Here is a 20,978-nt window from a genome sequence, read left to right on the forward strand (position 1 = left end):
AAAATTTTGAAATCTTGACCCGCTGAAACGCTATTTCCTGCATTTTGAGAGGCAAATTGTGCTGATAGAGTAAGCTAAGTTAAGAAAATCTCTGTTAGTGAAAAGATTCACAAGGGTTTCAGCTCGATTTTGGGGGGGGCGACGCCCCCCCACCATACTTTTTGGGGGGGCAGCCGCCCCCCCTGCCCCCCCTGTGCCGCCGCCACTGTCTCAGATCTAAATCTGCAGCACATAAAGGACGTAATATACGTAACACGCTACTTCATGATTGGATAGTTATTATCATTCTAAGGAAATGGAAAAGTACATAATGTACGTCAAGGGTAGCGTTCTAGTGTTAAGATTTCCACTAGTCTTGTCCGATACACCGTTAGTTTAGTCACAAGACCGCGATTGTCGACATGACTTGAAGACTGCATTTCCGCATATTGTCGATAGGAGTGCTTCTGTACTTGAACACAGTGATAGCAATGAAAATCAAATCCTTATACAGAAAGGATAGAAACCTTTTTAATTTTTTAAAAGTACGCAGACTCGCCTATTTGCATCAAACTGTACTAATCAAACCTTGTCCAAGAAGATTAAGATTTCTTCACACTTTTACGATGTCTTCACACCCTTGTATAAACTTTAAGATGGTTTGATGATGATTATGAAAACAAGCACTCTTTGTAATGTTTATTGCAAAAACAGAACTTTAAACGGCATCGGGGCTCAATAAAGTATTTATCACTACATGGCTCGCTTTTCTCCGTAAATGCTCTTATTGTGTTTGTTTTTATGGGTTCTTCGTGTTGAGTATAGGCGTCCATTGGTCTCTTTTTGGTTAGTAGTATGGTTAAATCCGAGTTCGTATCATTTACCCAACCTGTCGTCTGTGGACGAGGCTAAAGAGTCCTAATTATATATAATTTTACTAGTTGGGCCTGGATTGCGTGGTCCCAGTCCTGAAATTAGTTCGGAAACGTAGACTAAACAGTGTACAAGTCATGTGATTAATAGTATCAGCTTCCGCTGTTGTTCTTGTGTGTTTTGTCATTAGTTACCGTTTAGACATCTGATTTGTGAACACAACAGATCAATTACAGATTGAAGTGACTTGTGTTTATTCGGTTTAAAAACAACAACAGTCATGGCAGTATGAATGCAAACAAGTACAAGTAAATTTTCTGTACAATTTACAACACTGAATACATACACATCTTTAAACAGGAGAAGCCATGAATATGACACTTACGGGAGAATCATGCGAGAACACCCCCACCCCCCGAACATGCAGCATTCTGAACATGAAGCACAAAACATTAATGGAATAGAATCCACCCTAATGGCTTCTTATCTGCACCTATTTATTTTGTGCTCAAGTCTTCTTTAAATTCTTCTTCTTTCATAGTAATTTTCATTCAACTCCTTTTGAAAAGCTGCATGAAACAATTACTAAAATTGCTATTGCCTACAAATTGTTAATATCATGATGGTACATTTATTTTTGTATGTTCAAGTAGATTTCACTGAAGACATTCACTAACATACTCCATACAATCAATTTGATATGTAAAATCAACATTATTAATTCAGGACAAAATATCAAAATACCAGTCAATAAGATTACCAAACGACAATGCTTGGTTTAAAGTAATTGCACAACTAATACTTTTATCATCATGTGCTTAAAATTTTTTTAGAGTAAAACATTTATATGTGTTATAGAGGTATTTTGTAAAGTTGAGAAGAGTAGACTTTTTTTAGGACAAAGATGAGAATAAAAAGGGTCTAATTTCATATTTTAGACCCTGGCAGTTGTGTGTTAACAATAGCTTAAACAAACTTTTTAAAAAGATAGATTTCCAATCAGTTCTGCAGGACATTACCAATGATAGGTAGAATTAAATCAAACAACCATTCAGATATTACAACACAAGGGTATTGTCACTGATTGATATAAAATATGCATAGGAACTGTTCTTTTAAAAATCTAAATCCAAAGTTTGCAAACATTTTTTTAAATTCCAACTTTTCTCCAAAATAACATCAAATCAATAACCATAGCAGCTTTTAGTTAATTGCACAATAGTGAGTTCTCAGTTTTTAGTATTTTTCACTTTTAGACAAGACCTAAGGCTAAAGGTTAGGCTAAGTTCTAGTCTGCCCTGACAGAGAGAAGGTTGGTAAGCTCATCCTTTTTCCAAAATAAGTTCGAAAATTCAACCCAAAAATCAGAATACAGATTAAATGACTCCTTGTACAACCGGGGTACAATGCATATAAATGTGGTGGCAGTTTCTATCTTTAGCTCTAAACAAATTACAGCTTATAAGATGCAAAAATGTACAAACTTGTGCATTTTATCAACTTATACTAGCAGTAACTACTAATTATTGTTGGAATACACTTTAAGGCACACTGCACAGTTAAAGGATTGTCAATGTAAAAAATAACTCAATATCCGAAAATAAAAACCATTTTGTTCTGAGGCTAAAAATTTTGTTTGCGGAATTTTCCTTCTCAGCAGAGTCTGTTGGCTGTCCTGTAGTTCTGTAGGTCACGCCATGAGACCTTGGAGGTCAAAGTGCACATGCTGGGGTCGTTGCTGCGAGCCGTCTTCAGGTCACAGATCAGGGCAGTCCTGCACTTCTGGTCACAGGGCTGGGTAGGGGCTGACTTGTAGTAATAACTGTAGGATTAAACCATAGACTTGACTTCTAGGCAATAGCACAGAATACCTGCCTTGCATGGTGGGTTCAATCCACGTCCGACATTGGTACATACAGGTTTCTCTACTTAGCACTCAGCACTTATGGAACAGACTTTGGAAATTGAATAGTTACACATGTGGTACACCAGTGTACTAGCGTCCTGCTGTCAGTAGTGCTTGCAGAATCATGCGGCCCAAATGAATATGGGTGCTGCCCTATACACCATATGGTGTGGGAATGACTTGAACTTTTCTAAACTTAAATTTCCAAAAGAAACTTCAGCTAACAAAAAAGTTTGACACAATCTATTAATTAAAAGTAAGCATCCCTACTCATGTACATGTGTATGTATTACAATTCCCAGTATCAATCATATCAATATTGACTACAAATCAGTGAAAAATCTATAAAATGCATCTACATGTATTTTAGTGGGACACTTGTAACTACAGTTATAAGAAATCACAACAGAAATTTGACTTAAGTACAAGCTGCGTAAGGCATCATATATTGACTTGAATGTGTAAAATTTGCTAAATACAACATATACATATCATCTGCAAGTGCACCTTCCAATTGTTTCTCTGTCTATAGCTTTGAAGACACTTACCTGTAGAAGAGCTGGAAGAGTTTATCGTCTTTCTCCAGTTGGTGAACAAACTTGTCCCAGTCTGCAGGAGTCATGGACGACATGTTATAGGCCTCCTAAAGGATTAAAGAGATTAATAATTGATTCTCTGAGATTCTCATACTTCTTTGCAGTTGAAATAAGAGAAAAACAATATGATGAATAAAGTGATGGTTAGACTGGTCAGTTGGTGGTGCTTTAACCCCACTGTTATACTTACAGTAATCAACATACAGTCATGATTTAAAGCTGTTCTAAATAAAGTGATATTTTAGCAGTTACTTTTGAAATGTTTCCAACATTTTAGAGCTATTGTGACTTAGATATTCTTTTACAGTAGACGCCACTTAATTGCACCTCGGATAAACGCACATTCCATTTAACTGCACCAAATCACAAAATCCCAAACCGGTTCCCATTCACTGCATTGTTAGTGACTCCGCATATCTGCACCGTGCATTGTCACCAATGCCGGATAACTGCACCAAATTTTATAAAAAATCCTCGACAAATTAACTTAACTAAAAATGTGCGCTAAAAATCGGCAAACGCGGTATAAATGAGTCGATAAGTGCCTATGTAGAGGCACAATACCGCCAATGTGTCTAAAATTGTTTTGACTAACGAAAGAAGGTGGTATCCATTGACAATAACGTTGATAGCGATCGTATGGGAGGCCCCGTGCGGGTCACGGTGCGTGTCGTCAGCATAAAGAGACACACGCCTACCAAAAGTCAGTATTGCATTTTGGCAGACAGCATGCTGTACTCAATAAAGGTTGGTCTCTACCTGTACACTTACTAATTACTGTGAATGCATTAAGTTCGTGGGGATTTGATTTTGCGTTAAGAATGACATGGGGTGTTGTTGTTGTTGGTTTTAGGTTCGCGGCAGTGCTATATTCACATACTGCTACAATAATAAAAGACTGGTGATTTAACGTACATCTAGTCTCAGTTCTCATATCTACGGGAAACCGCACAGCGACTCGGCAAGGGCTACAGACGCATGGACGGACATAGCAGTCGCCTTTGACGGTGCGGTGCTGACGTGATCATCTGTCACATTCTTTATGGCAGAGCTGAATCCGCGTCCTACAAACTTCCTACATTCACCCGAAGGATGTATACGCGGGTTCGGCTATGCTATGAGGAGAATGGTCTGTCACTGTTTTAAGTCATATAACCATATCTACCCACTGGATACGTAGTACAGTCCATTGTACAGTAATTCACTACCATGATTTACACAGTCTAATCTGTCCAAACATGACAGGGGCCTCTCTTGCGCTTACTGATTTCACTCACTGTGTCCTGAGATGTTTCTCCTGAGAATTTGAAATTTACCGTTTCAATGCATAAACGTGGCCCTAACAAGAGGTGGAATCTACTGTGTTAACGCACTGAACCTGTATAACGAAAGCGTTCTCACATCTAAATGCGTACTAACAAGTTCATACAGCACACTGAGGTTTATAAACTATTCACCTCCTGTATGATACAGTGTATTACCGGTCCTGCTGGGCAATTTCGCATAATTGCACCAGCCAGATAATTGCACCAAATACGCTGGAAAATGGGGTGTGCAGTTAAGCGGATTCTACTGTATTTCTAAAAATTCAAACTTATGTTATTCTAAAACCCTCTTGGTGACTTGGAATTGACTTAAGTAACAAATTTATACTAAAAACTGAAAAAGATAGATAAGAAAAGACAGACAGATTCATGTGTACCTTGGTGTCGTACTCCAGTTTCCAGCTGGGCTTGTCCGTCAGGTTGGCTTCTGTCAGGTTCATGATGTAAGTCTGCTGGTTCACAACATGCAGGGAGCTGATGACAGGAGAAAGATTAGTTAATACACACTTCTGAGAATGTACAAATAACTAGTGGAATCGATGGCCAAGTGGTTAAGCCAATGTTTCCTTGGAAAAGACAACTAGTTATTCAAATGTCCTCACCCCACCCAGGTGCAAATATGGGTAGGCTGACAGTGGATCGAGAGATACGGACAGTGGATCGAGAGGTCACAGGTTTTATTCCTGACTAGACGTCGTGTCCTTGGGAAAGTTAGGGAGGTAAAAGGCACTGCAAGGAGAGGGATGGGTTCCGCCTTCCAATACCATGCCCTAGACACTGCGGATTAACAGCCCACTGCCCTTAGCCTACGGCCTCGAAAAGGCTATGGGAGCTTTACCTACTGGTGCTACAACTGTTACATAAGATTGGGCACAAACAAAGCCATATCTGATTCAGTAAGCACCAGATGACATTATTAATCTTTTGTATAGAATAAAGAAAAATATCTCAGCCCCTGATATGTCGCCAAAAATGTAGGAAGCTACCTTCTTACCTGCCTGTGTAATTCCCGTCTATTTCGTACACCTTGTATCCAGGGTTCAGGTACTGGTATGGCGTGACACTCGGCCCGATGTACGCGATGTTGGTGGGTCTCGTACGATTCTTCATGTCGTAAAACAGCTCGAAATGGTCTTTGTGGGTGTGTCCGAAGAACTGGGCAGCCACCGTGCTTTCATACCTGGAAAAATAACATTAGAAGGTTTTGTACATTGTTATGATAAACATGTACCTTCCCCAATAAGGCTACAATGTATGTTTTCACTGGTGAAGCAGGCTGGAATATACCTCCAACCAGAATACACCCACGTACATTTTGACTAGGGCTACATTATAGCTTGCTACACTGGCATTTGTTTTGGATGGCTGATTTCTTGGTTTAATCGTAAATGTTAACTTTTAAAGAGTTATGAATGGATTTCCTGATCACCGTAAGGCTTTGACCAGTGGTTGGTAGTGGTGTTGTGTGGCGTACTGGCAGGGTATTTGGCCCATCACCCAGAGGTTCTGGGTTCCAATCCTCCGGCATGCCCTGTTGACGTGCACTGAACACAAATTTCCTCACTTCATTCAGGAGAAAATGAGTACCTAGCTTCGGTTAGGGATGTCCCTCGGATAGGACGTTAAATGGAGGTCCCGTGTTTGGGGAGAGCCACGCCTTGAACACGTAAAAGAACCCATCACACTTATGTAAAAGAGTAGGGGTCCATCCCAGTGTGAGTGGATCAAATAAATCTGTCTAGATATGGAGCCTGTACTGTTCAGTACAAATGAAACTGGTGTGTTATGCCATGATGCAGTTTACCAGGTATGCAATTCAAACAAAGACTGGTAAAGAATTTGGTGTGTCCAATCTTTGCTTTGGAAAAGAGCTCTGTTGCAGTTCTAGATAACCATACGTAGGTACAAACCTGTCTATGATTCTGTAGTAATTCCAGCTCCAGGCCTTCAAACAGCTCCCTGTACCAGGTGGGATGTGACCAATGATGTGTACCTGAGGTGGGGCAAAACAAGCACATGTTTAACAATGCAGAATCCCATTGTGGACAATTTATACTGTATAAATCATGAAATTTGCTCGTTGGGACGGACAAAAATTTCAACCCGTCCCTCCAAAAATCTGAACTTCATGAAATAAAATTGAAGAAAATGTATTTTTGTGGGCTGAAAATGACAGGTTTGACTTTGAAAAAATGACAACATGGGCTCTCAAACAACAAGTGGGACTGAAACACATTTAAAGCCTGAGACCGCCCTGATGCACATTGATCAAAAGAATCTGTAGACAACATATGTAGCACCTTAAACATAGCATAGGGGACGTCACTCCATGTATTTCAAGCCTGTATATAACTGCCTCTTTTCATGTGATAGTCAACCATCAGTCACGTTACAAGAGAACTCCAAGACGAGATCACTGAGTTGAAGAAGAGACAGGGAATGTCTAAAAGCTCCCCAAAAGTAGGGAACTTTTTCGTTGTGTGTAACTGTAAGGTTTAGATATTTATTAAAGGCACTCAAAGCATTTTATGGGGCTTGAAACTTGGATTAAAAACTAAAATTTCTAGTCATAGTTTTATCACACAGATGTGGTAAGCAGTGGCATGAAATATCACTTTCATAACAATTACAGCAACTAGAATATTTCTAGTTTTCAAACCTCGTAAAATTCTCTGGGTGCCTTTAAAAGTACAAATTAAAGAAGGTGAACTCTGACCTTTTCCCCTTTGTCCTCAGCCTGCTGCAGCTGTTGTGCGAGCCACTGCAGCTGGCCTGCAGGGTCCGTGGTGTTCAGCAGCAGCCACCAGTTGTTGGTGTTACAGTAGTTTGTGTTGATGGAGATCAGCCGAAAGCCGGGACGAATTAACACTGAGTAAAACGCACCCCTGTTTTGGGTAAAGAAAGCTTTAGGTTAGACCATTACAAGGAATTCAAAAACAATGGTTTTGTACTGTCTTTTACATTTTCAAGAGACTTCTTTCCATTTTGTTGAATACCATGTTCAAATCAGCAACATTGTTGGTGTTACAGTAGTTTGTGTTGATGGAGATTAGCCGAAAGCCGGGACAAATTAACACTGAGTAAAACGCACCCCTGTTTTTGTCAAGAAAGCTATAGGTTAGACCATTACAAGGAAAGCAAAATTAATGTTTTTGTACTTTACAAATGGGTGCTTGCAATTACTTTAGGCAATGGGGGAGGACACAGTCATTCAGTCTGCCATCTACATTTTCAAGAAGGTTCTTTCTTTTCAGTTTCTTATTAAATACGCTGACTGTTCAAATCAGCAATATTGTTGGTGTTGCAATAGTTTGTGTAGATAGAGATCGGCCGGACGCCGGGTCGAATTAGCACTGAGTAAAATGCACCCCTGTGTGGGGTAAAAAAAGCTTTGGGTCAGACCATCACAAGGAAAACAAAACTGAATTAAATGTTTTTGTACTTTTCAAATGAGTGGTTACTCAAGCCAGTTAAGTAATGCATGGGGGAGGACACAGGCATTCAGTGTGACTTTTACATTTTCAAGAAGGTTCTTTCTTTCCATTTTCTTAAATACCATGTTCAAATCAGCAACATTGTTGGTGTTACTGTACAGTATTTTGTGTTCATGGAGATCAGTCGGAAGCCGGGGCAAATTAAAACCGCACCCCTGTTTTGGGCAAAGAAAGCAAAGTTAGAGCATTAAGAAGGAAAACAAATTTCATGTTTTTGAACTAAAATTTGTACTTTACATATGGGTGGTTGCTCAAGGTAATAGGAGAGAACGTAGTCATTCAGTCTGTCTTTTACATTTTCAAGAAGTTTCTTTCCATTTTATACCATGTTTATCAGCAACATTGTTGTGTTGCAGTTTGCAGTTAGTTTCTGTTGATAGAGATCTGCCAGAGGTTGGGTCAAATTAACACAGAGTAAAACGTGTGTTGGATTAAGAAAGCATCAGACCATCAACTAGGAAAGACAATGTACCTTTTTTAAGTAGAGAAATGATAATTGCTCCGAGAATACTTAAAATTCCATTAATGCATTCATTCAAGGCAATCATTTCTGAGGTAGCCTTCAGCTGTATGGTCTTTGGTAGAGCTGTGTACAGATTTTAGGTACATGTACAGGTACGCACGGGTTTAGGTACCTAAACTACTGGATCAGAAAATGGTAGATTTTCAATAAGGACAAAACATGTTTGAACTGGTAACAACATAGTATTTAATTGTGCTAGGTATTATTTTTATGAAAACACAGATGAAAATTTGACAATACTTGGGCCCGTTCAAGTTGGGGTAACCAAATTGAAAACAGCATACAGCTCGAAAAGTAAGGGTTACCTGTTGTATCTTTAAGGTTAATACTAATAGAAGACCTAGGGAAGATATACCTTTGAATGTTATGCTTGGTGCTGTCAGGCGTCCAATGTGTCCATGTCTCTGCCAGGGCGTCATACAGCCAAGAGATGGAGTCTTTACCAGTAACAAAGGGAGGGGGGAAACTAGAGGGATAAGAGATATAATTTTAAAAAATTTTTTTGACCATACTGTTAATTGCACAAAGCAGCTACAAAATGAGCAAACAAATGCCTTAAATTGCAAAATAGAACATCTGAACACAATATCTGATATCAATGTCGTAGAATTCCAAAGTCAAAGAATGATGTGAAAGAACAAAAAATGAAGAATCTATTGTTCGATATACAATACTCTATGTGTTTAGTCATTTGCTCAACCATCCTGACTACATAGATTTCATAATGAAGGCAAACATTCGACTAACAAAACCCAGAACAAATGCTCAATAAAAAATAATTTTTGTACTGAAAGTCCAGCACCTGGAATGGTTTGAAACTGTTAAGTCATTAGATGTTGTTCCCATTGTATATGGACCTCAAGTAACCTTATCTTTCTTTTATCATTTATGTATATTCTGTATAAATTATGTTGTGTTTTTCTGTGTGTCATGTAGTTTTGTGCAGTCATATTTGTGGATTGAAAAGGACCACAGGAAGAGTAGCTACAATGTATATTAATTTAAACTAATTGTGGATCTGAATAAACTCAAACTCAACGTTTTTTAGCCAAACTCTTTTTTTCACACATCAGTTTTGGGGTTCCCAGAGGATGTAATCCATATAATCAAATCAACATGGCCTAACATTCAAACCTCTCACCTGTCGACAGGTGAACTCTCGTGGTTGCCGAGGGCGGGGTAGATCGGGATTTTGAGGTACTTCAGCATCATGGCGGACACAGTGTTCAGGACATGTAGCTGATCCGACCGCGACTGGTTCCAAACGTCGTGGGCTGGGATATCGCCTGTCCACACTGCATAGTCAAACTGCGACTGTGTATGGAAAATACATTGCTTATTTCCAATTTACTGTAATTGCAGAAATGTTAGTGGTGGTTTTATGTTAGCGGTTTTCGAAATCCACCGCAAATTTTTTGTCCAATACTGTAGCTGTATGTGACTATAGTGCTGGGGCAAACTTAAAACCATTGCGAACACTCCATAATCCATTTTCATCTTAGCACGAAATAAAAACCATCAGTGTTCTCACCAGGATTTTTTCACAGCGTAGGGGCATCTTTGCGCGGCAAAGCCACATGGCAAGCGCTACAGGTGTTAGGATGAGGGCTGCAGGCAGGAATAATGTAGGGGGGTCCGGGGCATCCTCCCCCTGGAAATTTTGAGTTTTAAGACTCTCAAAGACACTATTTCTTGCATTTTGAGGACTAAAGTTTGTGAAATAAAGCCAAATTTTTTTACGTTTGCATCAAAACAACAGAAAATCCCCCTACACTGGTTGAAACACAGCGTAGGGGCCCAAATCACAGCATAGGGGATCCAAATCACAGCGTAGGGGCCCCCTACGCTCAAATGCCCTGGCGAGGAACCCTGACCATGCTTAAATGCATTACAGCATCACATTTTTTGACAGTTTCACTCACTCTCTCCCATAGCTTAGTCAGCCGTAGGGGCAGCATAGCAAAGGTTCTCCAATTCTAGTTTGCGACACTCAAAATTCATGCCACAGTGAAAATGAAAATTTTGTGTTGTCCTTCAGTTCACGATTCAAACAACTGTTATAGAACTGACACAAGTTTCAGGAATCCTTGACCATAGTGACCACCTGTCCACATATACATATCTGATTTTATTGGTCCCCTGAGTGGTCATCTTGGGCAGTTTTGACTGTAATAATTTATTATTAGACAGTCAACAGTTTAAACAAAGTTTCTCACACAAACAGCAACACACGGACTGGTTTCTAATGAGCTTTACAGTAAAACGACTTTTTTGTGCTAACACACTAGTTCATACACAGACACTTTACTGTACATGGTCTCCAGTCCTACCTGTTTCTCTGCCAGGTGTTGTAGCAGGTTCTCCATTGTCCACAGTGGAGTGTCACAGTACCTGTAGTCTCCCCACTTACCCGCAGTGGAACCTCCTTCTGTTTAACACAAATACAAAACTGTGTTAGTATACATAAAACTGAACATAAAGAGTGAGAGTACACACTTCAGGCCCTTTCTATATATGGAGAAAAAGTAACGTACGACCAAAAGAAAACCATCCAACATAAAGGTATCAATTATCATCTGAATAATTGGAAAAAAGGACAGTTTATTATGTTTAAATCATATAGAAGTAATCCAAAGAAAGTGCATGGCCAGTAGATCATTTTTTGGCTGTTACATTGTCATCAATCCAATTCTAGCTCTTTACACCTCAAAGCCAAACAGAGCTCTACCATGTTTCAGGAATTGAATTAGTTTAGATGTAGTACTGGCGAGTTTAGTAAACTATATAAAAGACTTACTGCCTGGTGGGCTGTTGGCCCTACAACATAGGGGCTCCCCGCAGTCCACATTTGCACCAGGTTTGTACTGCAGGTCCACATGGACATCAGAAAGGAACAGGACTCGACTCACTGGAGCACCTGGCTACAGAAAAATAGATGCGGCCATTGCAAATCTTCATCTACCAATGCACGCAATGAAAGTTACCATAGATTCTGTTGCCATAATTACTGTTACCAAAGCTACTGTTGCCATAGTTACCTTGGGAGGTTTGGGTGGAGTGACAGGTGGTTTGGGGGTGTTAGGTAGGGTGATGTTCCAAAACCTCGTTGGGTCGTACGGGCTGCCACAGTCATCTATGATGAGCCCGCATGCCTCGCTTGGACTGAGTGCAAGCTTGTCAATCACCGTCAGTATCTCATGCTGGAAAACAAGAGGAAAGTTTTTTTTAAGCACTGGTTCACATGCACTCTTTGGATAATGAAATTTCATTTAGAAATCTGCTATGAGCGTGGACCACCTCCTTGAGGTGTAGCCAAAAATGACTTCCCTGGGGAATGCATTTTTGGGCTTACGCATTGGTAAATTGTTTAGCCTACTTTAAAATCAAGCCCAAGAGGTAGTAAGATACATCATTTAAAGTCCATTTAGTGTAGAACAGAATAATATTTGAAGACTAGGTGTCCTTACCTTGAATTCTTGCACTATGGAGGTACAGACTGTACTGTCTTCCACTTTGAACAAGATACACAACTTGGTGACGACTTTGGCTATTTCATCCTGAGGAGAAATGCACACAACGGTATGGTTAGGGATGTGTACCACGTACCTAAACTTGACATTAGGTACAAATAGCACTGTGACAATATTTTCAGAGCTATTTTTGTCTCCACCCCCAAGCCATCGGCAAAAAAATAAAATTGTGGAATGCCCAAATTCTAAACAAATAAGGAAAATTAAAGCAGTTGTCCTCAATGGAGTGAAGAATTATGTTTTTCTAGTGGGTCAGGAGGATTCAGCCCCTCACCAACATGGCCCAACGCCCTGGTCAACTCAGCACAACACACTGGTCAATTCGGCCCAAGTTGAAGTTCAACCGTTGCCCCGGTCAACTCAGCTAGGGTTAGAGGATGTTTGGCCGGGTTGACCAGGGTATTGGGCCGTCTAATTAGCCATGGGCCAAAGCATCCGACATCCTTTTTGAGGTAGCTACATGTACATTGTAGTAGTACAATACAACTTAGCTACGGCTTGCGTTTTTGGCCAAGCAAACCGGGTCACCCCTAATTTGAACCAGATGTGGAAACCACTACGCCACAGAATACTATGATTCACTTTATCTTCACGGTAGCAAAATTTCACGGAGTAAGGAAAATGGACATCACTTCACGGTAGCGGCAAGTGATATACAGAACGGATGTGTGAAGGAATCATAGATACATGTAATTACAACAGGTTTTTTCACGGTGATGATAACTTCACCGTACGGAGGTGACCGTGAAAACAGTGAACATAAATGATAAAGTATTACAGTGAAAGAAACAAGAATTACAGTATGCTATATTATTAATAATACTATTATAGACCCGTGACGCGTTGGTGACCTTGCTGCGACCGAGCGCGATTTGACACCGCGCTAAACGAATTTCATCGATAAGAACCGAATCTTTTTACGCTTTGTGTGATTTGTTGTCTTTTTAGTCATACTTATACGTTTTACATGGTATTCCCATTGTAAAGTCAAGGCTAACTCAAATTCAATCTAGGACGCAGCGAGGTCACCAATGCGTCGCAGGTCCAGTGAGAGGGGGGCTTTACCTGTGAGTTGTTTTTAAGAAACAAATCCTGCACCACAGACATTCCCATTTCACACAGACTGCACTTCAAGCTGATCTCCAGCTCTGGGTCTGACAGTCTATAGCAGAAGGAAAGAGAGTCAACATTATATATAACTCAAACAGAGAAATGGCCAAGGAGAGCACTATGCCAGCAGGTTAGAAGAATTATATACTACAAAACACATTTTAGCAGTTTCAATCAATATGATTTATATTTCTGCACTTTTAAACTATTAAAGGTAGTTGACAACATATGATAAGAACAAGCATATACTTAGAGTTAAAACTAGACCACTAAAAAAACTACCAAAACAAAGCATTTGCCAAACTTAGATTGTGCCACTTTGCAGGTCATAGTATCAAAAGTTAATGTACATGTATCGTGAGCTTGTGCATGACTTAGATTTTTAGAACTTAGAATACTGTAACTCTATTCAAGTTTGCAAGGATTTCTTTTTGTGGTAGAGAGAAAATGGAGTGTTTGTGTTGGGTTTAAGTTCGCAATTGAAACATTAGTGATAGGTGGACAGAAGACAGAACAAGCATTTTTGCTGTGATTTTAAGGTCACGGTAAAGAGGTCACCCTGAAAACTGCAAAGTATTATTTAGGTAACCACAGTGAACATATCTGCATCTACAGTAACCAATTAGAGTCTATACTTAACAATGTACAAAGTGGCTGTATTTTACCTTCCCTTCTGGATGGCCCTTCCGAGAGCTTCCAGTTTCTCCATGTCCGTCCGGACGCCCGAGTGCGAGGTTGGCGGGGAGGCCACCAGCAGGAGGAAGGCACAGAACAGGGCAGATCCCGTCGAGAACAGCACGTACGCCATACCTGGGGCCGCGGGAAACAGGGAAAAGACAAGTTAGGTTAAACATCCCACTATTGACACCATGTTATCCCACTATTGACACTATGGACCTTTGGGATGTTCCACCAAGGAAAAAATTCCAAATTGGACTTTTTTTAGGATATTTTGGCATTAAAGATATCCAAATTGGACTTCTTGGATACAATGACATAACAGGCTACAAGCAGAGCACTGGAAAATCCATGGATGTGATTATGGCATCTTGTTTTCTTTGAATTTAAATTGATTTGAATCGATGTACCAGGTGGGTCCCTTTTGTGTTGCCACTGTATCATGTTCATACTAGTATTATTTTGTGTTACTCATTACTGCTATTATTATGATTTATTTCTGAATTTTATCATTTATTACTGTGCCTCTACCAACACGCATGGGCTGGGCGACTTTATTGAGTCGCGGGACACAAAAATAAAATATTCATTCATTCACTGGCATCTTGCATTTGCCTATCTCTGCATCATGTTGAAAACAGCTGGGTATGAAAGGCCTACTCATATGATTATGGTTAATCAATTATTAATGAGTTGGAAAACCATCTGTGCACCTGTCAAAGTTGTAAATGCAGAAATGTTTGTGGTGGTTTTATGTTCGCGGTTTTTCGCGGTGACCGTTTCACCGGGAACATTTTTGTCCAATACTGTAACAGTATGTGACTATAGCACTACGGCAAACTTAAAACTACCACGAACACTCCATTTACCCCTTAGTGTGAAATAAAAACCACGCAAACTTAAATGCATTTACATTAAACCGTGTTACATGTGTACACAGGCCAGGCCAAACTCAGGCCTGATATTTTTCACTCATTTTTTTTACTCTTTAATTAGATCAAAGATTAAATTGCCAAGAACCTATGTTAATACAAGCAAAGTTGCTAAAGATTTGCTCTCTCTCGTTGCAAACAAATCTGCCAACGGACAGAAAAAAAAAAAAGGGCCGAATTTGATTTTGGCATAATTTTTGAAAAAATCATTTTTTCTTAGCAGAACTGAACGTCACAGCTGCAGTGCCTATCAGGCATAACGTTACTGTGTAATATAATTTCTCCGCTGAGTACATGGTCAAAATATCATGCAGCTAAGTTGAATTCACATGTACAATAGTAGGATACCAATAGTGGTACCATGTGAGTATGTAGTTCAGTTGGACAAAAAAATGATATAGGGAGGGGCGTGTATAGCAATTATAGCTACAACCGTGTATAGCAATTATAGCTACAACCGTGGAAAGACGGTGCCTTCAACGCCAAGCAAGATAAACTCGCAAGCCACAGAACAAACCAAACATACGGGAGAAGAGCAATACTAAAAAACATTGCAGCAGAAGTAACACAAGAGGAAATTGAGCAAAACGTATTGGAACAAACTGGAATTCAAGTCAAAGCACACAGATACCACTACCAAGACACAGGCAAACCTCTGAGGGTTGCACGAGTGGACGCCACACAAGGCCAACTCAACGAACTCTTTGTTCAAAGTCTCACAATAAGAGGTGTGAAAGTAACCGTTGAGTCCTACAGAAGCAAGAAGAACACACCAATCAGGTGCTACAACTGTCACAGACTTGGACACATTGCCAGGCTGTGTAAGGAGGAGCCCAGCTGCATCAGGTGTGGTGGAGCCAAGGGACATCCCAACCCGTGCAAACCAAGGTGCATCAACTGCGGAGGCACACACTCCGCCAACGACCCAAGGTGTAAACAATTCCTGGAAACCAGACGAAGGCTAGTAGAAAGGCTCAATTAGAGCAGGGAATGAAGAAAACTACCACCTTGTTCTTCCCATTAGTACTAGTATGCCTACTTGTACATATATCTCCCACATGTGACCACATCTTGGAACCAGTATCACCAGCAAGTCTACCTCTCCACATACGCAGCCACACATTTGAAAGATTCAACATGAACATCGCCCATATGAACATCCGCTCTATCAACACATCCGCCACACTAGTCGAACACATGTGCAGAAAACAGAACATTGACATACTCTGCCTGTCAGAAGTCTGGAATAAAACGGACAAACTCCAGTGCCTGAAAACTTGGAATTGGACTTTCAGGAGTAGAGCAACAAAGAGAGGAGGAGGAGTTGCCATTGCTACCAAAGAACACATCAAAGTACTAGAGATAAAGCTGACCAACACAACACATGCAGACATCGCTGCCGTGAACATCTACGCAGACACCGGCAGCTTCACTCTCATCTCAGCCTATGTTCCACCCGATAACAAAGATGGAATAGATGAAGTCATGAGAGTACTCGAGTCTCTCCAGGGCACCAACAAACCCCTGATACTATGCGGAGACCTAAATGCCCGGCACCCTGCATGGGGAGATGAAAGAGAAAACCCCCTCGGACACCACCTCAACAGCCACTTGCTGGCAAACAAGCTCCATGTCATCAACAACTACAGACCAACAAGAGAAAACAGCGTCATTGACCTCACTATCACTAACAAGCAAGCAACACAACTGATTGAAAGATGGAGGGTACAACCCGAAGTTCAACTGAAAACAGACCACCACCTGATCACAATGCAAATCGGCATCAAGAAACCAGACACCAAAGTCCAAAGATGGGACCTTCGAAATGTAGACTGGGAGCAATGGGAAAAAACCACACACGAACAATTTGAGAACTGGCTAGAAGAAAACAGAGACCACACAGAACCATCTAACATCAACACATCTGACCTCTACGAAAGCTTCAAAGACACACTGAACAAATGCACAGACGGAATCATAAGCATGAAGACCATCACCAAGCACAGCAAAGGACACTGGAATGCAGCACTTGAACAACAAATGAAGACCACAAAAACAGCCCTACGAAAATTTCACAGAAGAAGAGACACTCACAACCTCAACAAATACCTAAAAGAGAAAGAAACGCTCACCCTCATGGAAGAAGACGAACAGAACAAACACTGGCAAGCACAGCTAAAAAGTATGGACCCAAGGAGACCACAAGGTTTCTGGAAGACTATCAAAACACACCTAAACAAGAACACAAAGACCGTCATACAGCCCCTGAACCTACCCAACGGAGACATAGCCACCACAGACGAAGACATTGCACAAGTAGCTACAGAAACCTACGCCCCTAGCGGAGTAGACATGTCTGGAGACCTCAGCCACTGGAAAGACAACGTCACACATGCAGTCCATGCAGTCATAGATCACCAGACAGATGCAATCAAGAACAACGACCAACAAGACGAGCAACATGACGACCCCTTAAATGCAGACCTCCAGCTGGGGGAAATCCAAGCTGCTATCAACAGGATGAATACCAACTCTGCACCCAGTCCTGCGGAGGGGATCCTCCCTATCATGATTAAAAGAGCAGGCGAAGGGCTGACGGAAGCTCTACTACACATGTTTCAGTGTATATGGAAGCAAGGAGAGCTACCAAAACAAATGAAACAAGACACCAAGGTTCTGATCCGAAAGCCAGGCAAAGACAACTACAACCTGATCAAATCATACCGGCCCATCACTCTCTCCAGCGTTATAGGCAAAATCCTGGAACGTGTAGTCAACAACCGGCTTACGTGGTGGACAGAAGTAAACAACCACCTTGCACCAACTCAAGAAGCCTACAGAAGACACAGAAGTGCACCTCACGGAGTCCTCAGACTAACACAAAACATACAAGAAGGATGGAAGCTAAACCAAACTACCGTTGCTGTATTTGCAGACTATGAGGCCTGCTTCGACCGAGTATGGCAGGAAGGCCTGCTATACAAGCTTATCAACAAAGGTGTGAAAGGCAGGATGCTGTGTTATCTTAACTCCTTCCTCAAAGACCGAGAAGCCAGCTACAAGATCAACTCCATAACTACACAACCACAACTGAGCAAAGTTGGAATACCACAAGGAGCTGTCCTTTCTACCACCCTCTGCAACCTGTACACGGCAGATGCGTACTCTGAAGTCAACCTCGACAACTTCCAGTACGCAGACGATGCAGCAGCCTGGAAGACCGGAGAAGACGTCCAAGCCGTGAGGAAATGTGTAGAAGAAGGGATCTCTAAAGTGATGCTAAACTGGTGCCCACAATGGAACATGAAGGTTGAGCCGAGCAAAACCAAAGCCATGATTTTCCCCCCTCCACATGCAGACAACACAACTACCGAGGACTTGAAAGTTGACAACAAGAATATACAACTGGTAGATGACTTCAAGCTGGTAGGAGTAACCCTGGACCAACAGCTCACCTTCAGCAAACACATCACAACAACACGGACAAAAGCATTCAAGGCCCTGAAAGCAGTAAGCAAAGTCACACAAGCCAAGAAGAATCCAAACCAACAAGCCCACATCCTGCTATACACAACACTGGTCAGGCCCATCCTAGACTATGCTTCGGAATGCACAATCACAGCCAAAGACAAACTGGAGAAGGCCTACTCGCCCATACAAAGACAAGCACTGATAGCAGCAACCGGGTGCCTCGAGAGAACAAGCACCGAAGCCCTGGAAACATTGGCAGGAATCCCACCGATCGACATCCACCTCAGTTGCAGACAAGCCCAGGCGTACCTAAGAATGACCTCAAAACACACAGGAAACCCCATCTACGACACCATATCTCACATGAAGACTCAAAAAACAACAACCCAGACAGGATCCCCGCTCCACCTACTCCAGACAAGGCTCAACGAGCTAAAGGGAGAGATGGATGAAACCACCATAGACAAAGAACCAAACTACGACGCCAGACTCCCCCCTTTCACCATGGGCAGTATAACTGGAACATTCGCAGCAACAACTAACACCACAGGGGGAAAAGACAAGGCACGAGAAGATATCCTGGACACTCTACAACACATCTCAAACAGCAAGGAACCAACAACCGTCATTTTCACAGATGGCTCAGCGCTAGGAAACCCAGGGCCCACTGGGTGCGCTGCAGTCATCTATGAAAGATGGGGGATCACTGAACCTTTCGCAGTACGCAAATCTGTAGCAGCCAAATCTAACAACTATGAAGGGGAACTCGAAGGCCTTCACCTTGCCATCGACACCATCAGCAGAAGACAATCCACAATCACTACATCTAAGGTTCTCGTACTCTGCGACTGCAAGGCTGCGGTGGAGAGCGTCATGGGAGTACAGCAAGTGGACGCCTACAACAGCCTGGTACACACCATCCGAAACAAACTACGAGCACTCAAACTTCAAGGCCTCACCATACAGATCATCTGGTGTCCGGGACACATGGGGATACCTGGAAATGAGATTGCAGACAAGGAAGCCAAACTGGCAGCAGACGAAGCTACAAACATCCAATACACATCTTGGACAAAACATCAAGCCATGAAGCACATTGAAGCACAAGCACATGAGAGATGGAACAGAAGGATGAAGCTGAACATGAGAAGTGAACACATGCAGAAAATCGCCACTAACATGAAGAAAAAAGGCAGAACACATGGAAGAAGAAACACACAAGTAAACATCAATCAGCTAGTGAGTGGCCACACGAGACTCAACGCCTACCAAAACTGGAAGAACCCAGAGGTCTCACCAAACTGCCCAAACTGCGGTGCTCTGGAGACCACCAGACACTACCTGTACCACTGCCCTCGGTACGAAAAGGAAAGACAACACATGCTGCTAGAAGCTGAGAACTTATACGAGACATACAACATTGCAGAGGGAAGCAGAGACACGGATATTGTCACTCTAGCAGGGATGAGAGAAGACCTTCCCGAGACAATCAACAAGCAGATGTACTTAGCTCTCTCCCGGTACATTGAGAGCACGCACAGACTCGATGTGCTCTCCTAGAAACACTTCCAGCAGCACGCAAGCACAAGCGACCAAGAGTTAAACACCTCGAGAGACATTAGCCTCGTATCTGAACCAAGCGTAACACAGCACCTAGAGACCATGTCTAACGATATAATAGACGTTAAACAAGGACAACAACAACAACAACAACAACAATTATAAACGTAACGTTAAATCAAATCTAAATCTAATTACCAAACAAACGTGATTACACTTACCTGAATAAAGTTAGCCTCAATAGAATAGACAAGAAGTCCCTATCCTGAGACACAAGATACGCTGTGCTACAGTCAAAGTTCCCACGCCCACGAATATCCGGAACTCGAAACTTCAACGCAGAACCCCAAATTTAGACCGTTTGTGGTAGCAAAACTGGGCTCTCTTGTTTGACCAGAGCTCTACAGGCGAGGGCACAAAGAAGAAAAAAGGTTGCTACCAAAGTTTGAGACATAAGAAGCTACTAAACATACAAAAGCGTGATAACAATGTTTCCGGACAAAAACGAGCTCACAAAAACACAAGAACCGTGTACTGACTCAGCATGGTTAACCTTTGACCTCGTCAGCTGATTGGTCACATGCGAGTCGCGTGATCTCCTGATTCATCGGATAATGTTACAATATCAGAGTCTGTCTCACTTGGACGACATAACGTTGTTTGGGGCTAAATATCCTCTGAAAATAATGATGATCGGTGACTAGTACTGTTGTATTGTAGGAAGATATCTGCTAATTATAAAGATGCAAAGGATTTAATCAAAGATTGCAAAGCAGAAGAATACAAGTGAAGAAAACACAACAGTCAAATCCGATATACATGTACATTGTAACGTTAATACTAGTAACTAATAAGACATAATCAAAAAAAACATACACACACACAAACAAACGAAATGATTGTATTGAATTTGTTAATATCGTCTTTCTTTAGTCAATTGGATCTTAAGGGAGTAAACAAACCAACAATCTAACAAACAAACAGATGGCAGACGAGGTAGT

The 20,978-nt window shown here is 41.4% G+C and overlaps 1 protein-coding gene across 1 annotated transcript; it reads right to left on the reverse strand.

Annotated features, from left to right (window-relative positions):
- Positions 1 to 1,082: 1,082 nt before the first annotated feature.
- Positions 1,083 to 20,286, reverse strand: LOC136447058 (sphingomyelin phosphodiesterase-like). The gene is made up of 15 exons (XM_066445739.1): positions 20,199 to 20,286; positions 14,002 to 14,146; positions 13,292 to 13,388; positions 12,164 to 12,253; positions 11,735 to 11,896; positions 11,494 to 11,617; positions 11,027 to 11,124; positions 9,838 to 10,010; positions 9,052 to 9,162; positions 7,396 to 7,564; positions 6,590 to 6,672; positions 5,674 to 5,859; positions 5,057 to 5,153; positions 3,307 to 3,401; positions 1,083 to 2,674 (listed from the first exon to the last, which is right to left on the reverse strand). Exons 2-15 carry the CDS (start codon positions 14,142 to 14,144, stop codon positions 2,506 to 2,508), a joined length of 1,797 nt encoding a protein of 598 aa, XP_066301836.1. The 5' UTR covers positions 14,145 to 14,146; positions 20,199 to 20,286; the 3' UTR covers positions 1,083 to 2,505.
- Between the last annotated feature and the right edge of the window lie 692 nt (positions 20,287 to 20,978).

The sequence above is a fragment of the Branchiostoma lanceolatum genome, chromosome 13 (assembly GCF_035083965.1).
Source record: "Branchiostoma lanceolatum isolate klBraLanc5 chromosome 13, klBraLanc5.hap2, whole genome shotgun sequence".
NCBI classification, from domain to species: domain Eukaryota; kingdom Metazoa; phylum Chordata; class Leptocardii; order Amphioxiformes; family Branchiostomatidae; genus Branchiostoma; species Branchiostoma lanceolatum.

What these genes read in the sequence shown, in the direction of transcription:
- LOC136447058 (XM_066445739.1), bottom strand. Translation starts at nt 14,144, where the DNA reads ATGGCGTACGTGCTGTTCTCGACGGGATCTGCCCTGTTCTGTGCCTTC. An exon ending in GAGAGTTCACCTGTCGACAG is followed by an intron (nt 9,163 to 9,837) that starts GTGAGAGGTTTG and finishes TTATCCCTCTAG; the next exon opens with TTTCCCCCCTCCCTTTGTTA. An exon ending in CTGAGGACAAAGGGGAAAAG is followed by an intron (nt 6,673 to 7,395) that starts GTCAGAGTTCAC and finishes GCCCCACCTCAG; the next exon opens with GTACACATCATTGGTCACAT.